Source organism: Melozone crissalis, unplaced genomic scaffold (assembly GCF_028551555.1).
Source record: "Melozone crissalis strain CALT ecotype California unplaced genomic scaffold, PUWL_Pcris_2 ptg000042l_1, whole genome shotgun sequence".
Classification (NCBI taxonomy): Eukaryota; Metazoa; Chordata; class Aves; order Passeriformes; family Passerellidae; genus Melozone; species Melozone crissalis.
Window position 1 is genome coordinate 43,044,939 of NW_026535820.1, and position 18,504 is coordinate 43,063,442.

An 18,504-nucleotide genomic window follows, 5' to 3' on the forward strand; every position below is an offset into this window, starting at 1 on the left:
GTGTAATGCTGAAATCGTCTCTTTCGTTACAAGAGCAAGCCACTTTGTACATTTATCTTCCTACTTCTCTTTTTACATTACATATCAAAAGCTGCTAATTAATTAGGCCTTTCTCTGGTCAGGCTTCCTTACACTTGCAATGCTCCATTTCAAAACCTGAATACAGCTAAGAAATGGGATACTTTATACGAGCAATACTGGAGCAACACCTAATATAAACCTGCAAAGGAAAAGGGATATAATAGAGATTTAAGGAATTATATCAAGGTGAAATACTGTAAGAATACAGAACTCATAGAAGAGTTTGGTGTTTTTGGTTGTTTTTTTTTTTTTTACTTAAGGCTGTGGGAAAGTCATCTCAGAATGGGATAAAAGAGCCTTTATTCATTTTCAAATCAAATTTCCAGAGAGCAGTAAGATTACAAATAGGTGCCAGCTCCAAATGAATGTTTATATCACAATAAAATTTCACATCTGTGTTTACACACTCCAGTAACTCAGGTATGTCAAGGGCACATTTGCAGAAAACTATTAAATTATTAAATTAAACTGCTTCAAGATCCTAAGTACTAAACAGTCAACCCTTTGCCATAATATTCTCAAATAAGATTTACTATACAAAAAAATCACAAGTGTGATACGTTACAAAGTCCAATTAGAAAATAACATTACAAATAGAAAACAATTGCAGCCATGTGATTATGACTTTGGGAACCCCCAACAGAAGAACTGCCACTGTACTAGGAAGTTAAAGATTCTAAATAATTGGCTAGAATTACTTTTAAAAAAATAAAATCCACTTAAATCTTCCACTGAAGTGAACTAAAAGGTCCATTTAAACAGAATGCTCCCTTAACCATGCTTTACATATCACTGAAGGCTCACTAACTTACAACTACACAGGTTAGCAAAGGCAGATGCAGGGCTCAAAGGGGCCTTCTGGAGTGACTTGACCAATCTGCCAGTAATTTATGCACATGCTCAGAAGCAGCATGCAATCAAAAGGAGCTTTCACCTGCAATACTTAACTCATACCAGACAGATCTAAGGTGAACAACATGTAATTGCTTTCAGTGATACTGAGAGTTGATCCATAAGGTTATAAACCCCTCCTTATAAACACACAGCAGCTACTAAAACTGAAACAGGACCATGCAATAATACTGCATAACATGGGGTGAAAACAGGGGACCAACCAGGCCAAAACCCAAACTGGCCACAGCTGAAATTAAAGACAGCACTAATGAATACTGCAATCCAAAGTCTGGGAAGTAAATGAAATTTTTCCCTGTCCAGTTTGACTGTGGGCTAAGGACACTTGGAGAACTAATGCTTCTTTGAAAGAAATATTTTGTATGCAGTATCTTGTAACATTTTGCAGGAATGGAATATAAGCCATTTAATTCAGTGAATAAAAATGTGAATGAAGTACACAGAGTCAATATCTACCTATCTATATTTAGTATATATGTATAGTGTTAGTTTCTGCTTTATAAGTTTTTTAATGTGCTAATTTTTATAATTTATGTATTTTAGTAGACAACAGTTAAATCTCTGACACTTTATTGTCAACCAAAATAAGCAGGAGACTGGCTGCTAGCACAGGAAAAAACCAGTTTCTCCTGACATTTATAGTTGCAGCTCTTTATCATCATGTACTTTCTAAAAGTGGATTATCCACTTCTACCTTTCAATCAGAAATGGTATTTACAGATTTTAAACAGGTGATGCAGTCATACAAGGGCCTTCTTTAAAAGGAGTTTCTTAAATCCAGCTACCTCATTGTTCATAGGCAGAAACTGTCATTCTAGCTGTGAAGGATCTTGTTTGTCAAAACTGAGAAGAATAACAGTTTAAACTATTTTATCTCAGACAGAGATCAACCGAGTCAACCAATCAAGCAGATGGAAGAAGGAGCAAGCATAAGCTGAATCACAGAATTATAGAACAGCCTGAGTTGGAAAGGATCTAGCAACAGCTGCTTGACCTCACCTTCTGCACAAGGCATCCATGGGATTCCTTTCTTATCCTTGCTAAAATGTCAGATTTTTCCATGTATTTTTTCCTGACAGTAAAACAAATAGAAAAAATTATAAAATAGAATTTTGTGGAAGGGTTCATAATTAACTTGTTAAAGGCAAGAGAATCAGAAATCAGTTACTCATTGTCATTATTACCAAGGGAAAACATTTCTTTCTACCATCTGCAGGATCTGTGCTAATTTTGTACTGTGTTGCTCTCTATTTATATTTATTAGAAAAGCGTTAACATTTAATTATTTTAAAATAGAAGGCTTTTATTTTTTCCCATTAACAGGTGCTACTGTGGAAACTGGCAGCATTGTGCTGGGGTAAAAAGATGGCTAGATTAAGTGTGGTGCATTCAGCTAAACCTATTTTTCTTTTTATTTACAGACTTACATTGTGATTCGGGTTCTCCTTGTGTCTCTGGAAACTACCAGAGGCTGTAGGCAATGCCAACATCTCTATTTCTATCAGAGTAATTTCACTTTTGCACAAATGTTCATGGGTATACCTAATTTTATCCATGTTCTTCTAGTAAAAACCTGTAACTGTGGAAGTGTTTCTGTATGAATAATCTTTCCATATCTCAGGAAATATTTCCTGGGCATTAACATAATTTAATTTAATAACAGCCAGGCAGCACACTTCCCTCAGAGCTTCTTCATGGGAGCCTGCACTGAAATCACTTCCTTGACATAAGACAGCCTTGAAACTCTAACACTTTGCTATAACGTTAAGTTTGTGCAGTGGTAAGGTTTTCCAGTATTAGCCCATGACCTCTGCTGCTGAGGAGAAGAGAGACAAGATAAAGGAAAAAGTAAAAAAACTCTGTTTTGGAGAGATTATGGCAGAAAGAAATCTCTGGAAAAGAGGACAAGCCACAAATGGTGCTGAAGGCAATCCTGACAATCAAGGAGCTACTGGGCTAGAAAGCTAGTCTGCAGGTTTAAATAGCCTTCCAAAACCAGGCTTGAGATTGCCAGAAATTGAAGTTATAATCTACTTAGAGAAGAGCAACAAGAAGGAAGAGAATGTGCATGTTTGAGGAAGAAACTAATATCAGAACTTTGGCTCTGCTGGGCAAGTGCTTCACGGTACTTGGGGCAGGCAATGAATGCTTCACTACTGCCAGACAAATTGAGCTGCTAAAAATCCTCTCCAGGCCATATTTCTTCCCTTGCAGCTGCTCAGAGTGATTCACACCTTCATCTTGCCAGATTTCTGGACAGGTCATTTACACTTGATAGGCTCAGTTCCCCATCTGTAGGACCGAGATAATGATGCTTCCCCACCAAAGAGAAGTGCTCTGCAGACAAATGTGGATGACTATTTAGGGACAGCCATGTCAGAGCCTCTATGAATTCCTAAGGCATGAACTTTGTGTCCTCCCTAAAAGTAACAAACAAGAGCAGCCTTTATACAGACAGGATGCACAATGAACATGAGATGGAAAGGCTCAAGGTATTATGTTTACTCCCCAAACAGACATTTCTTATTATTTTCTCTGCATCTCCTCCAGGCTGTGGAGCCCCTACTGAAATAATTAGCTTCCTGCCACCTCAGCTCAGGAAGGCTGATGGAAAGCATGAGGAACTTTTTATTTTTCCTTAAGCCTGCCACCAAGTCAAATCTTTTCATTACCAAGGGAGCTGCTGCAGGAGCTACCTTTCATTCCCCAGAAAGGACAGAAAGAAGGAATTCAGCTGTCACACCACAAAACTTCACCAAAATAAAAAGGAAAGGAGAACTGAATCAGATGCACAACTTTAGCCTGTTTCCTAAGAGATGCAAGATGAGAGCTGCAGCTATGAGCCTTGCTTTGGAAGGAAGCTTTGCAGAGCACTACCACAAACACGTCTGCATTTTGAAAGCCAGGGCCAGTGATCTGCATTCTGAAAGGCACAAAACATCTGCCTTTCAGAAAACATGGCACTGTGTGCCAGGGCAAGCAGTGGCCTTCTGGGATGTAATGGCTATTAAAAACAAACAGAAAACTCCAATACAAAAATAGGCTCAGGAATAAAATCTTGAAATACCACTGACTTTGATTCCATTCCTCAGGGTCACCATCTTGGTCTTCTCCCCTTTTGTACACATCCAGCACTCCTGATGCTTACCATCCCTGGGAACTGCATCCAGCTGTACAAAGGCAGGTTACTGCCCACCACTAATGGTCAGTGCCTACTCCTCTTGGTAATAACACTTTGAGGGCATACTAGAAAAGAAACATCCTTTCTTTCAGTGGGAATTTGGGAATATTTAACAGCATACTGTGCAATGGAACCAATGTAAACCGTAGCCCAGTATATATTTTTTAAATGACCTAATGACATTGTGTGTTCCATCCACAGATGGCGTGGGAAGTGCCACGGTGACGGCTGAGGTGTTTTAGCAGTTTGCCACTTACTACTCAGAATAAATAGGCAGGATGTTCCCTGGAGCCAGGATACTGACAACACAAGCAAGAGACAAACAAGTATGCTGAATATGAAGCAATGGTTACACTTTATTAGATCTGTCAGTAATTCTGTCACTCCACAGGAGGCACAATTTGAGCTCATGTAACCTGTATCTCTGCCCCATTAATCCTGACTAACAAGTAGGAGGTGATAACTGTTGCAACTAAGAAACAAAATTAAATATAAAAAATCTACATTTAATAAACACCATGCAGTTTATTCAAACACCCTCAAGGAAGAAATCTGGACCCAACCAAAGGATGATAATCTTATCAACTGTATCCTAAATGAGGCCTGATGTACAAGTCTAAGTAATTTCTCCACAAACATAGATGATAACGTGTACTCTGATGATTTGTGACAGAAATGACAAATTTTCTTACATATTTTAGTAGGAAAGTCATAATGAAAATACAATTGAAAACTGGAAACAGGATAATGAATATATTTTTGATTTATAGTATTTTTCATTTATAGAATGAAATCACAAAGTGAAAAATAAAAAAAACGCCTATATCTCACTTATGTTTTGCATATTAGATACACTAGCTTAAGGGCAAGGTGAAAAAAAAAATCCAAACATTTCATATCAGTCCTGTTTGACAGCATTCCTGTATTCCTGAACACCAGCACTCCTCCCCTCTCCCTTCAATTTCAGAAAGGAAAAAATCCACACAATCTTAAAAAGACCAGATCCTCCTACATCAAGAAAAGAAATAAACTACCACTACCTGCATGCTCTGTGTGCAACACATCACATAGCATGCTAGCAAATATCAGACAAAAGGCGATGTCCACACCTCTCCAACACAGTTTTCCACTTTCTGGTAAGAACTCCAAGAAAAGCAAAAAATCCCTGAACAAATCCTCCCTCTCACAACATCACTACATAGGATATAAAAGCAATGAGTAACAGTTTCTAAGTCAATTCAGTAAAATATGGCTCTTGCCTGGCCAGCCCTACACCAGACAGGAGGGAGAGCAGAGGATCCCCACCAGAACATATCCATGTGTGGAGTACATCTCCCACAAGAGCACTCACAGATAACCAAGAACAAAGTGAACCAGCAATGACAGGCATAAACCATACCTACATCTGTAAACTGCATGATATTGAAAGCCATTCATACATTACATAAATCCAAAGCTTTGAAATTATTGAAAGCTTTTTGTTATGGCAAACAAGATGGTCATGAAATGGTTACTGATGGAGCAAGTGGCATGTGGCACAGAACTGTGCTTGCAAGAATGACAGAGAGTTTGAACAAAAAATATTGAAAAATTCAAACCTGTGACCAGTTCTCTGATTTCCAAATCCGTAGTCTTGCGGAGTAACCGTACTAATGCTGGGATACCACCACAGTTTTTCAGAGCTATTTTGTTGTCATCATTTGCCTTCCCATATACCAAGTTTCTCAAAGCTCCACAGGCACTACGGTGGACTTCTGTCATCCGATGGTCCAATAGGTCCACCAGTAATTGTATTCCGCCTTGTCTTCTTATCTGAAACAGGCCAAAGTGATAATCACACAGTTAGGCAATGAACACCAGTACCAATACATGCTGTCCAATGTAATGAAGCTGTGTTTTATGCAGGCTGCAGCGCAGTAAAGGTGTGCTGGTAACATCACAGAGCTGCTACATTTCACTGCCTTGATTCCTAGTATTATTCTTTCAGTGGCAACAAAACTGTACACTGACAAACCAGAACTTCTGTAAAAGCAGCCAAAATTAGTCAAGTGTTGCCTCATCAGGGTTTCTCACAATTCGTCAAGGTTTGCCTTGGCAAGAGTTTCTTCTGTGCTAGAGAAACATCATCTTCTTCAGAGTGTAACACATCACAAGCTAGAGAAAAAAACACAAGGCTACAGCAAACAAAATAAAGCACTTAACATCATACAGTTTTTAGGCGTCCTGCCTTTATATTTTTTTATTACTGGGAATGGGAACAACTACTGTAGTCTCAGTAAGGACATTATATCAATTAAACTGGGATGAGCAAAGATGAAAGGAAAAGGAGGAACCACCAGAAACATAAAGATAAGGATATGAAATAAATTGTGGTAAGCTGGTTCTAACAATATTGAGGGAGACCCTTAAGTGATGCAGGAGCAGAAGTCTTATGTGTACCCAAGATGCCTACAAAATAAATTTCTAATATGATATCTCATATAAAAATAATTCTAAAAAAAGCATATCTAAAAAATATTTGAGAAAAATTATCAAGAAGGTCAGGAATACTAAGTACAATTTATTATGAAACCATTTCAAACAAATACTTTATTGTTCTGTGGTACTATTTGTTCCTCAAAGATTAATGATTTTTGGATCTAATTTTAAGAAACCACACAGGTTCGTAACTAACATCTGAAGAGTACAATGCTTTAGCTTCAAGCAAATTACACAGACAACTCCGAAAAGGCCAAGAAATTTCCCTGTATGTGTTGTTGGCTAAGGCCCAAAACAAGCCAGGCATTTCAGTTGGCCATTTTACATTTAGGACAACAAAAAATAATTTGAAATATTTGTGAAGCAGTGTTTGCATGGACGTGTGTCCTTGGGACTCTGCTGGGGGAAGTCTTGGAAGAAGGAAACAGTTAAAATACAATAAAATCTATTAGGAGTTCAAGCTTAAAAGTAATGGCTATACAGTTACCACACAGCTTTGGTCTAAATGCCGAAGTGATAGTGTTTAAAGATAAACTAGGATATTTTTCCTTAAATAGGCATTATATCAGTACTAATGTGCAACTTTCTGAGCAACATGCAGGTCACCTCGAAGACTGCAGCAGCTGGCATTACATGATGCATGAAGAGATATGAATGAACATTGGTAAAATATATCAATTTCAGGCAGAAAACTTCACCAATCTTTTTGAGACTTTATGCTTCTGCTGCTTTGAGAAACCATGACCTCTTTCAGTTTAGAAATGAGAAAAGCAGGTCAAAGAGAAAAGGTGCTGTAAATTATATCACTAGTCAAATATTTTCCATGTGAACAGGATGACTTGCAATTAAATAATTAGCTCATTTCTGAACCAGAAAAAAATTGACCAAGTTAATCTGGGAGAGACGTGGGGTGAATCTTGCTTGTTTTTTTTTGTTTGCTTGGCTTCACAATCCATTACCATTTAACCTTCATATAAAAATACATTTGCTTCCCCTACTAACCAGATTTTAAAAACCAAGCATGCTACATGAAGAGCCACCTACATGACAAAACGGATGACATTTACTAAAAAGACTAGGAACAAAAATTTATGCATCAGTTCTACAAAAGGTGAATCAACCACAGAGCTTCACACTTCAACCTTGGAAAAGAAACAAGATCTGATAGAAGAAAGAATACAGTTAAAAAATATATGAGTTGCCTGGTGTGATGAGTAATATCAGGAACGACAGAATGAAAACATGCCTGCTATCTTTGTGAATTATATTTTTAAACCACAATATGGTGAATGAATACTTTAATTGCTTTGCTGCTAAAAAAAAGAGTAAGAATGTGAAAAAGTATTAATTTGTAGAAAAAATCATTCTGTGTGCTACAATTCAGCTAAAGACTCAGAGGGCTCTGTCTCCATTCAGAAGGACTCTGTGCTTATGCTGTTTTTCCCACTCTTTCCCTTGCACACAATCAAGTGGCATGTCATGCTCCCCAGCAGTTTATCCTGTGGGTGCTCTCAGGTGATAGGCTTTGCTATCTTACCCTCATTTCTACAGGGAAATGTGTGGTTCTGCTACACTGAGACTATTCCTGAGCTGCACCTTCCCTTTCCAGTTATGGTAGCTGACAGCACACTAGTGTTCAGCTCATGCAGCTCCTCCTCTCCCAGCAACCTAAAGCCAGCAGCAGACTAAAGTGATTCAAAGATAGTTTCTTAAAAGCAAAGGCATTAAATATTAATCTAAAATGCATTTCTGTCAGAAAAAAGGGTAATACAACAGAAATGAAACTGTTGTTACATAACGCTTTACATAACTTGACAAAATTTCTTGAATTTTACTGAAGAAAGAACCTATTCTTACCTAGGAAATAGAAGATTTATTTTACAAACCTTCCTTGAATTTCCAAGCTCAGGTATTTGGCAGAGTAAGTGTGTCATGCAGGGAGAGATGGAGCTGATTGGTCACAACTAGGAGCCCAGTTTCTGATGCTGTTCTTTATCTGGACTCCTCTCTTGCTTTGGCTGTTTTGTTTTTTTTACAACAGGACTTTATTCACCCCATCTTCGTGCTTCTATCAAATATCTATATAGATGTTTAGAACTATACTCTCCAGCAGTTTAAGTAAGCCTGACAAATTGTGAGATTGTGATGGATGTTAGCAGGATCTATTTAAATGTATTGAAATAGATGCAAAGGACATGAAATTATTTGTTCAAGTCCTTTAGGGAGCTAAGAGCCATAGCCAGGAGGACAATTCTGACCTAGTCTCATGGGGCAGATCTCAGCTAAGTTAGTCACAGCTCCAGTGAATTCAGCAGTGCTACTGCCAAATGTCTATGCCAAAAATGCCTGGATGGATGGATGGATAAGCAGCAATTTGCACCAATGGGACATCAAATCCCAAATCCCAATTTGATACTTCTGTCTCTTTCCTAACTTAAGATGAAGAAAACATTTCTTAATACAATATTTACTGACATATTAGTGGCTGCTGCCTTGTTACATCTAGGAGGAAAAGAAAATAGAGTATGTCAGCGTCTGCCTAACAAAACAAACAGTGGAGTACCAACTTGTCAGGAGATACAGAGGACCAACTCTATTCTCACACAGAGCAGCCCCAAGGTAGCCATTTCTGTTCCCAGAAGAATGACCTTCAACTCCCCAGCAACTGAGTATGCTCAGTTGCATCTACCCATGTCTCAAATGCATTGTCCCCTTTTTACACCATCTTTTCTCAAAAATAAAAAAAGAGGATCAGAGGAGAAGGATTAACAATATTAACAAGGCTGGGTGAATCCGTGCTGTGTTCTTTCTCATGACTCTCTTAATCCATGGATACCAGTAATTTCTGAAAGTTATTTTCTTTCCTTTTTCTCACTGAAAATATTTTGTGGATGTCTTAGGAAGACACTGTTAGAGAGCTGTTAAATACAGAGCTGTGATTAGGAATCTATGCCAATCAAAGTGAAAACTGAAAGAACAGTGATTACATAAATTTTGGGAAAAAAACTATTTCCATGGAAGAATGCATCTTCCTTCTTTCATCTGAGGAATCATGTTTTCTTTTACCAGGATATCTTCAAACTTTCCTTTAAAGTTGGCTCTTTGCCATTCATGTCACTGTCTACTTGCTGGCCACAAGCACTTGACCAGGCTCATTGATGCCAAAACACAGGCAGACAGGACAGGAATAGGTGCCAGACTCTCTAGTACACAGACTGACAAAAGTGCACTCATGTCAGCTTGATGACAGTCTTCTCCTCTGGCATAATACAAAGTTTTTTACATTACATCTAAGAACATGTATTCGCATCCACATTATGAAAATAAAACTTAGATTCAAGAAGGGATTCAGGTTGCTTCTGGAGGCAGTGAAGATGTCAATTATGTTCTTAGTAAGGACAGCTTCTATACCCCATGCCAAGAGCCTATGAGAAATTAATTTATCTGTTTCAAGGTTTATCTTTGAGTCAGTGGTGTTCATCCCAAGAGTGGACTGTTAGACACTTAATCTACCAGGAGTTACACATGACCAGCCTGAAGCATATGTGAGGATAAAAACAATTCAATAAGACATCGACAATATGTCTGAAACTGTCTCTATATACATATATATATATATATATATATATGCTTGATTACTGCAAGATTTTAGCAGATGAATTCTTGATAGCCTGCTTTCCCAATTCAATACAACAGATTGTCTGAATATGTGGAAGGAAATGAAATGCAGGATGTGAAAGGGTATGTAGATACTTGGAATGTAGAGGCACCTGTTTTGTGAGGACATCTGCTCAGTGGCTGTCCAGTGTATGAACAGAGATGAGATGGGAAAAGTAATAAACCACACTGATGTACACAAACCCTGCAGAGCAAGGGACAATGCCAAACACCAGGTCTGGGAGGTCACTGCTCAATGGGCTGCCGAAGGAACCACTCCAAGGCTTGGGGAGGTTCAGCCTGAGCTTTGTTAACTGGTAAAGTGGGGACACAGGGAGGAATGAATGGAAAGGTCCGATGGTAAAGAGCGTGCTGATGGGATTGTGGCAGTGTGCCAGACTCACAGGATGTTTAACAGAAGGGCAAAGATAGGAAAAGGGAGTCATTCCAAATGCATGGGGGAGGAACAACATGAGGAAATAGAAAAAGGGCACAATGAAAGGGATTGGTCACCTGTAAGTAAGCTGTGCTTCACCATGCGTGTCTGGTCACACTCCTCATTTGATCACTGCACCTTGTTTTACCTTCTTATTAATCCTAATTGCTAACAATGGCATAACACTAGTGAACCTTTAGCTGGAATAGCTGAGGTGAACAGGAGATGTGGGAAAGAGCTATCAGAGACACTGTGGTTCTCAAGGATAGATACCAGTGAGACCAGGGTGAACAAAATGTAGGTGAGTGACCTCTCTTCATATCAAGCTATGAGAAATCTGGCCCTGGAACCTGGCTATTGCAACAGCAGAAGCAAAGTTAAAACAAATAGATATTATCTGTTTTGACTCTCACTAAGGTTTTGAACCCAATTTTGAAATATATTCTTTGAAATCTGTGGAGTGAAAATGATTCGATTCCTCCCAGCAGCAAAGAAAAGAAGCAAAATCCTTTCTTTCAATCACTACATAATGGAAATTGCCTCTTGCAATTGGAATCCCTTGGAACGCTACAAAAATTAGAGCTAGAGATACAAAAAGAAAGAAAAGTGAAGCTTCAAGTTTTAAACAGTTTAGCCAAAGACTGTTAGATAATGAAGTATTCCAAAACAGCCTAAAAATACTTCTGTGACAGAAACCAAAACAGCCGTCCTCTTCTATTTATACTCAGCAAGTGGGTATCTGAGATATTGTTCAAATTTTGCCAGTAGGTATAACTGAAACATCCTTTTCTGCATTTCATGTTGAGTACCCTGCCTAACAAAGTAAAATATAATGGAAACAGAAGAGAAGTAGGAATAGGTAAAAAAAAAAAACCTGTTAGACTGACAGAATGATGAAGTGTGCTGCTAAAATAACACAATCTCCTCTTCCCAGTAAGACATTAAGTGTTCCACTATTAACAGCTCCACGTTCCTAATTCAAAGATTAATTCACGGTTAGATGCTTACTTTCTACATTTTTCTTAATAATCACTATTGAGTAACTCTTCATCTAGAGGAGGTGAAGGAAATCTAACAAGAATCAATCCTTTCTACACATCATAGATATTAATTGCCAGTTTAATTGACATAACACACTGCATCATCTGCCACTTATTCTGTGACATTTCTGCTATTAAGAAAGCATGTTTTAATATATCAAAATACACATATTTAAACACATGGAATTATTTTTAATGCTACTCTGTTACATATAGAACAGAACTAGAAAATAACTGCCTGCTAGCACAGGTGATGTTATGTATGCAATAAACACCAAATTAAAAGGACAATTCAGTTTAAGTCTGCTTCTGGAAACAATTAGTAAGAACTGGCTTTAATGTTTTTAGATACTGGTTTTCCAACCAGCAGGACAAGTGCTACTACTTAATGTATGAATGGATTTTGAGCAACTCTGTTCCACCAGTGCTGGAAGGAGAAGCTACAAGAGCCAAACCAAATTCCCAAGAATATTTAAATGGTAGCAGGCTGTGTGGTGAGACACTCTTTGACTACAGGCACCCTGTTCTTCTCAGGCTCACTGTGTGAGCTGACTGGTTTGGCCACAAGCACCAGGGCACTGCAACAAAGGCCAAGACGGCTTGACTGCACTGGCTGTTTATCCACAATATCCATGAAATGATTCTATTTCTTCATGTTTTTACTGCAGTTACAAATTCTCTCAGTTATTTATCTTTGCCTTGTTTACATTACTAAAATGACTTCCATCTACAAGGGTAAGAACCACACTATTTTTTTGGAGAAGGGTTTGGAACACTAGCAGCCCCACTGCTAGCTAGTTTCAGAGGCCTGACTCCTAGAACTTGAAATGGATGTGGAAGGGAGAAAACAACTCATAAAAACAAAATATGGGAATAATATTTAGTGCAGCACATCTCTTAAGACAAATATACTGGTTCAAATTTTAAGTCCTCTCCATTATTTCTTCTGATGTGCCTATGGAACAGCAGGTAGACAATGCAAAATCTGGACATTGTAAATGCACATGAGATTTATTACAGACAAATTTACCTGTAACATCACAGGGTAATTTTGCCTCATTAGTGAAGTAATTTGCTACAGGTTTAAAAAAGTGCTGAGCAATTTTAGCTGAAAATAGAGCAGAATGTTATGCAAATTGCTGCATTAACTCCAAAGTCTAATTTGTTTAGGTGATCTAAATCAGGGTTTGGGTGTAGGTCCCATTTAAGAATGGCTTTCTCATTAGGACTTTTTAGATCAGATACAAAGGTAACATAAAGCTGTGAACAGGCATAATGTAAATAAATTCAACTACCAGTACATATACAATGTTCTGCTTAAAATGAAACAAGAATTGTTCCCTCTGTGTTAAACTGCCCTGTGTGGAGAAGGATGGGGATCTCTTTTTCTGTGTCTATAGAAGCCAGATGGGTGTTTGGTGGAAAGGCTGAGTGACGTGAGGATGCAAAGCATGGGATCAATACTCAGGAGCTTTTTTTTCAGGAGTTGGTATCTTATTTCTGTTACTGAGTACAGATTGTTTTTTTTCCCTGTGTCTCTTAAGTGACCTCTTTAGATCTTGGGATCTATGCCTGGGGTTGACAGAGGGTCAAAACTATTTTCTGAACAGGAGGAGACTCAAAATCATGTTCTAAAATTGCCCTGAGAAGGTATGAATAAATCTGTTGCTTTCTCAGTCAGTAAGCCTTAATGTATTCTGCTCTGTGACACATTTTGTTTTTCATGCTTGGTAGGAAGGCTATACCTATCATAAATCAAAGTTTTCATGTGATTTGAGATTTTACAAAAAAAAAATCCCTGGGTAGGCCTGAGTTACCTATAATTGTAAAGCACTTTAATACTTTCAAAAAACATTACATTTGAAGGACAACACAAGTATGCTACTCTAATCATGAAGGGCTAGTGGGATCTTCCAAATAACACTTCTAACTGCAAGCACAGAGCTGACCTTTAGTGCTTGTCTGACTGAGAAGGCATCAGAAAAGCAATTTTCAGTCCCACTGTTAAAAGCAGTATCTCCTAAAATTAACAGATTGGCATTGACCTACATTATAAACTGAGGAGCACACATAAATATGATAAAATCCACACATGCCAAAGCCCTCAGCAGGTATTGTAACTACTTGATATTGATTCAGGGTCTTTGTTTTTCAAAAAATACAGAATGCCAAAGAAGGTTCAGCAGCATGCACTTCACAGATAGTGCAACAGCAATATTAATTTAGGATGCAAAGACATTGGCATTACTCAACCAATCAACAAATTTAGAACTGTCTGACATTAAATGAAAAATTATGATTAACACCAATGGTTTGGATCATTCTTTCCAGTATTTAAAAATGATGAATTATCTATTTGAGAAAGAAGGTTTACATTTATTATTGGTGAAAAGAACTGACATATATATTTAAACTAAAAACACCCTGGTATTCCTATACCAGCTATCTAGTGAAGTTTAACAAAATAAAGAAAATTCAATTTTTTTTAGATGTAAAGCAAAAGTAAATTTTTTATAGATAGCTGTACGTCACTTCAATATTTTAACAGCAACAAAGGACATCACCTCAGTGACACATGAAAATTTTTGAAGCTGCAGTTCACTCTATTCAGTTAAGGGTATAATAAATAGGATTTAGTCAATGTGAACACAAACAAGATCACAGAAATTTTTTTTCCCAATCATTTAAGCCCAAAAAACAAAACAACTCTATCTGACATTTCAGCTGTAATTGGAAATTCAGGAAGTTCCTTTTTATTGATGCTTGCTTAGCTACCTGAGTTTGCCTCACAGAATAATCAAAAGGCCTCTTCTCAGATTAAAAATACATTTACAGTTTATTATGCTGAACATCACACCTGATGACCTCTGCTCTCAAGACATTCTATGCAGTGATTTGAATGTGAGGTGCTCTCTTCTGAGAAATGAGGTATTATCCTTCAAAGAGTCTCTCAGTCACATGAGAATTTTCTGTCCTGAAGTATTTTGGGGGCAAGCTACTCCCTCAAGAGCTAATGAACGCATTCTAACAACATCCCTCGTTGGTAGGAAGTTTTGCTAACAGAACCCCAGGCACATAAAATTTTAATTTTTGTCTAAGTCCACAAAGGCAGGCTAAGATCTGCAGTTTAAGAATTTCAGTGAAGCAGAAAGCAGAATTTTTCCTCAATTTCCCCATTTACATGAGTTTTATAAATTAAGTAAAAGTCAGCACAAGTAAACACCTGCCTCACAGTTAATATGCTTATTATTACCCACAGATCCATATGCAAAACTTTATTTATATATATATATAAGTATATACTATATAATAAATGAGAGTGTTTATATAATACATATATAAAAATATATGAAATATATATATACATATATAAAATACATATATAAAAATATATTAAAAAAATATATATGTACTGGTTTCAAGGTGGGCATTTCTGCTTTACAGCCTTAGGTTCTCTTATGTCTCTACAAACCTGTGCCTTCTGCTGCCACCACTCTCAGTAGCTAAATAACAGACATTTCTTTGTATTTTTAAACACATTTTGAAGATCAACTGATGGTCTTTCACCTTAAAAGTTTCATTTGGCAAGTCTTTTTTAGCAGGACTATGATTTTCCTTATTGAAATAATTTTGCTGTCAACCTTTTTAGTAGAGATATGTTGAGAAAGCACCAAATTACAGATACTGATATCAGTCTAGGTTATTTTATTTCTATATATAGTGTGCAAAGTCTTACCATGGCTTGCTGGATGATGAGAACAGTAATAAAAAATATGCTCTACAATAGGAAAGTGATCCTCTGCATTCACACATCAGTCTAATAAATGAGAAAAGCAATTGGCAGGAGAGTTATGAATAGAAAGAAATTCACTATATTGCTTGAAAATGCTGCAAAAATATATTTATTACCCATTCAAAATGTCACACTACCTATGCCAAATGACACTGTCTTTCAGTGAATTACCCTTCTTTCCCTACCACCAAATATTTTCAAACACAAAATATAAAGGTTTTGCAAATGTTTTGATACAACTATGACATGCTTTCCTCAGACCAGCAGAGAGGGGAACAGCACAGTGCAATGCTCTTTCTGTGTCTGCTGCATACCACAGAAAGAAGCACAAAGGCATTCATCTTGCACACATTATACTACGTTTTTTTCCTCTTCTAACTGCATGAAAAGCTTTTTCACTAGATATTCACATCTGAATTTTTTTGCTTATCAAATTCATTGACTGAAATTCTTTTCTAGGCGCTTATTCTGGCTGCCCAGAGATGAAAAAGATAGAAACCTTTAGCCACTACTCCCATCTCCAGTGAGGCAGACTGAAGGAATGAATGATAAACCCAGATAAATAGAGAGTCTAGACAGGTTCTTGTCCAGACTCACTCCCTTCAGCCTGCAAGAAGACCAGAATCAAGATCCTAAACAGCAGCAGAACAAAGGTCAAATTCTGCATCCCAAAGATGTTTGTGAACAGCTGCTACCAGCTTCCACTGTAGTGAATTAACAGCAGAGCACAAAGAGCAAAGTTGCAATTATCCAAATAAAACACAGGCATTTGTGAACTAGTACTATTACCTAAATATATATAAAATTTTGGCTCACTTTCATTCTAAAAAATTGTTGCTGACTATTACTATCAGAAAAACCTTAGAGATAAACTTCTTGGAAGAGTGGGAAAAATACTGTCCTTTTGGTTAGTCCCTGGAGAGGGAATAACTGGGCAGTGGGAGAGGAGGAACACAAAAGCAGTGTAAAGCAGTGTTGAGATGAAATCACTAACATATGTTCTCAATATTAAGCCCACAATTTCATAAAATAATGTTTTAAGTCACCTTGTAAATTTGCTTGATTCCATCTCTTTTCAAGATGAGATGTTACAAAACAACTGAAAACAGTAAGGCAAGAAAAATATCTAATTTTTGCTTACCCAGCATTAACTCAAAAAACCCCAACCACAACTAGATGTTCCATTACATTTATGAAATAATACACTCGTAGTTACTTCTTTTTAAAATCATGTCACTTTACATGACTAAAGCTTTTTTCCAACAGAAATAATTCTTGCCATAAACCCAAAGCATTTATCAAGATCCTTAGCAGAGCAGAGGATTACAAGACAAGAACTGGCCCCAGCAATCTCCCACTACTTTGTTGTGCAATGTTCAGTTGACATCCCAACTTAACATCCTAAATCTGCCTTTCCCCCTTATAAGAAATGTTACTCCTGCGGGGCTTGTCATTAATTCATTTATTGAACAAATGGAACATTTTCCTTAAGTCAAGTGAAGTATATGCCAGGTACACAGTAAATCATTATTATAATTCAGGCACAGTATCTCGATGATGAAATCAAGAATAACCTTGGTTTAATGATCCCAGAGGGATCCCAGAGTGTGAAATGACACTTTAGTGCTACAGAAAGCACATATTATGGGGACACAGCACAGCACTCAGTGACAGTCATTAATACTCAGTCTCAATCAGTGTAGAGACTGTGCAAAAAACAGAGATGAAAAGAGAAATGTCATCTCTCATCTGAAAACAGAACTATAATAAAATGGTACTGTGTAAGTAAGATGGCAAAAAGAAACACAGAAATGCATTCAGAATTGCTTTTGAAAACAAGACTGCAGTGTAAGATTTAAATGCCAGATAGAAAGTACACTTTTATGCTTTTTTCCTGTGAAAAAGTGAAAAGGTCTACCACTTTATCATTTTATCTGGAAGTTACTAGCAAAATTAAAACAATATATTAGCAAGAAAAAAATAGAGTGGTATACTTTCATAAATATAATTTAGTAATGCAGTGTTGGTCTCTAGACCGAGAAACATAATTACAAGAGTTTATGTAAAGTGACTGAAACTGGGTTTATATTAGTATTGTAATTAAGACCACTCATATTTACATGGTCTTAACAGTGTTAACATAGACTATTGTGTCAAGACCCATGTAACCATTTCTGCCTCACCTGTTCTAGTTAATATTAAAGAGGAAAAATTTTCAGCCACAGGCTTGTACTATATGCACAACTGAAACAGGAGAGAGGGTATCATGGAGATGGCATAAAGGGACATCCAGAGCAGACATATGAGACACTTGAAACTGGCACTGTAGTTACTGAAATGCTGTCACATAAACTCTCTTGTACACCTGTCAATAGAGAAGAGCTTGAAGCACAGATATCATTGCTTTGCTCAGGAGAGACAAACCATTTATATCTGCCTGTCCTAACAGAGAAAGAGAATTCAAGCTACTGATTGTTGGAATGGATAAAATGGAAGGGAGCAGAGTGATCACAAGTGGTTACATAGTGCAAAAGATGAGATAAAAGAAAAAAAAAGAAAATGAAAACCAAGCAGAAGTAGCAGAAAACAAGGGTTAGTCCACTACTAAGTTTTCTAAAAAATTTCTGTGGAAAGAAGGTGGGACAAGCCATGGTTAGTGTATCCAAGTGATGGGATTTTGATCATGTGAGAATAAAAGGACATCATTTCTATTTCAAACAAAAAGTGGATTCATCTTTCAGCAATCCCAGGTGCTTTAGAGATCTTGCAATAGGACAGTGGAAAAGATATCTTCATCCCCTCTAGACCACTTCAAATTACTGGGACTGCAAGAATATCACAAGATGTATGATGCCAGGCAAAGCGCCTGCTCATACAAAGTGATGGAATAGGAAATTCTTTGTTTTGCTGCGACAAATTAATTCCT

The 18,504-nt window shown here is 37.3% G+C and overlaps 1 protein-coding gene across 5 annotated transcripts in view; it reads right to left on the reverse strand.

The window, feature by feature from the left end:
• Nucleotides 1–18,504, reverse strand: part of CTNND2 (catenin delta 2) — a 639,750-nt gene that overhangs the window by 137,572 nt on the left and 483,674 nt on the right. For all 5 annotated transcript variants that reach the window (XM_054284533.1, XM_054284531.1, XM_054284535.1 and 2 more), the window contains one exon: nt 5,773–5,986. In XM_054284533.1, coding sequence (XP_054140508.1) covers nt 5,773–5,986 — 214 coding nt within the window. The remainder of the gene's footprint in view (nt 1–5,772; nt 5,987–18,504) is intronic.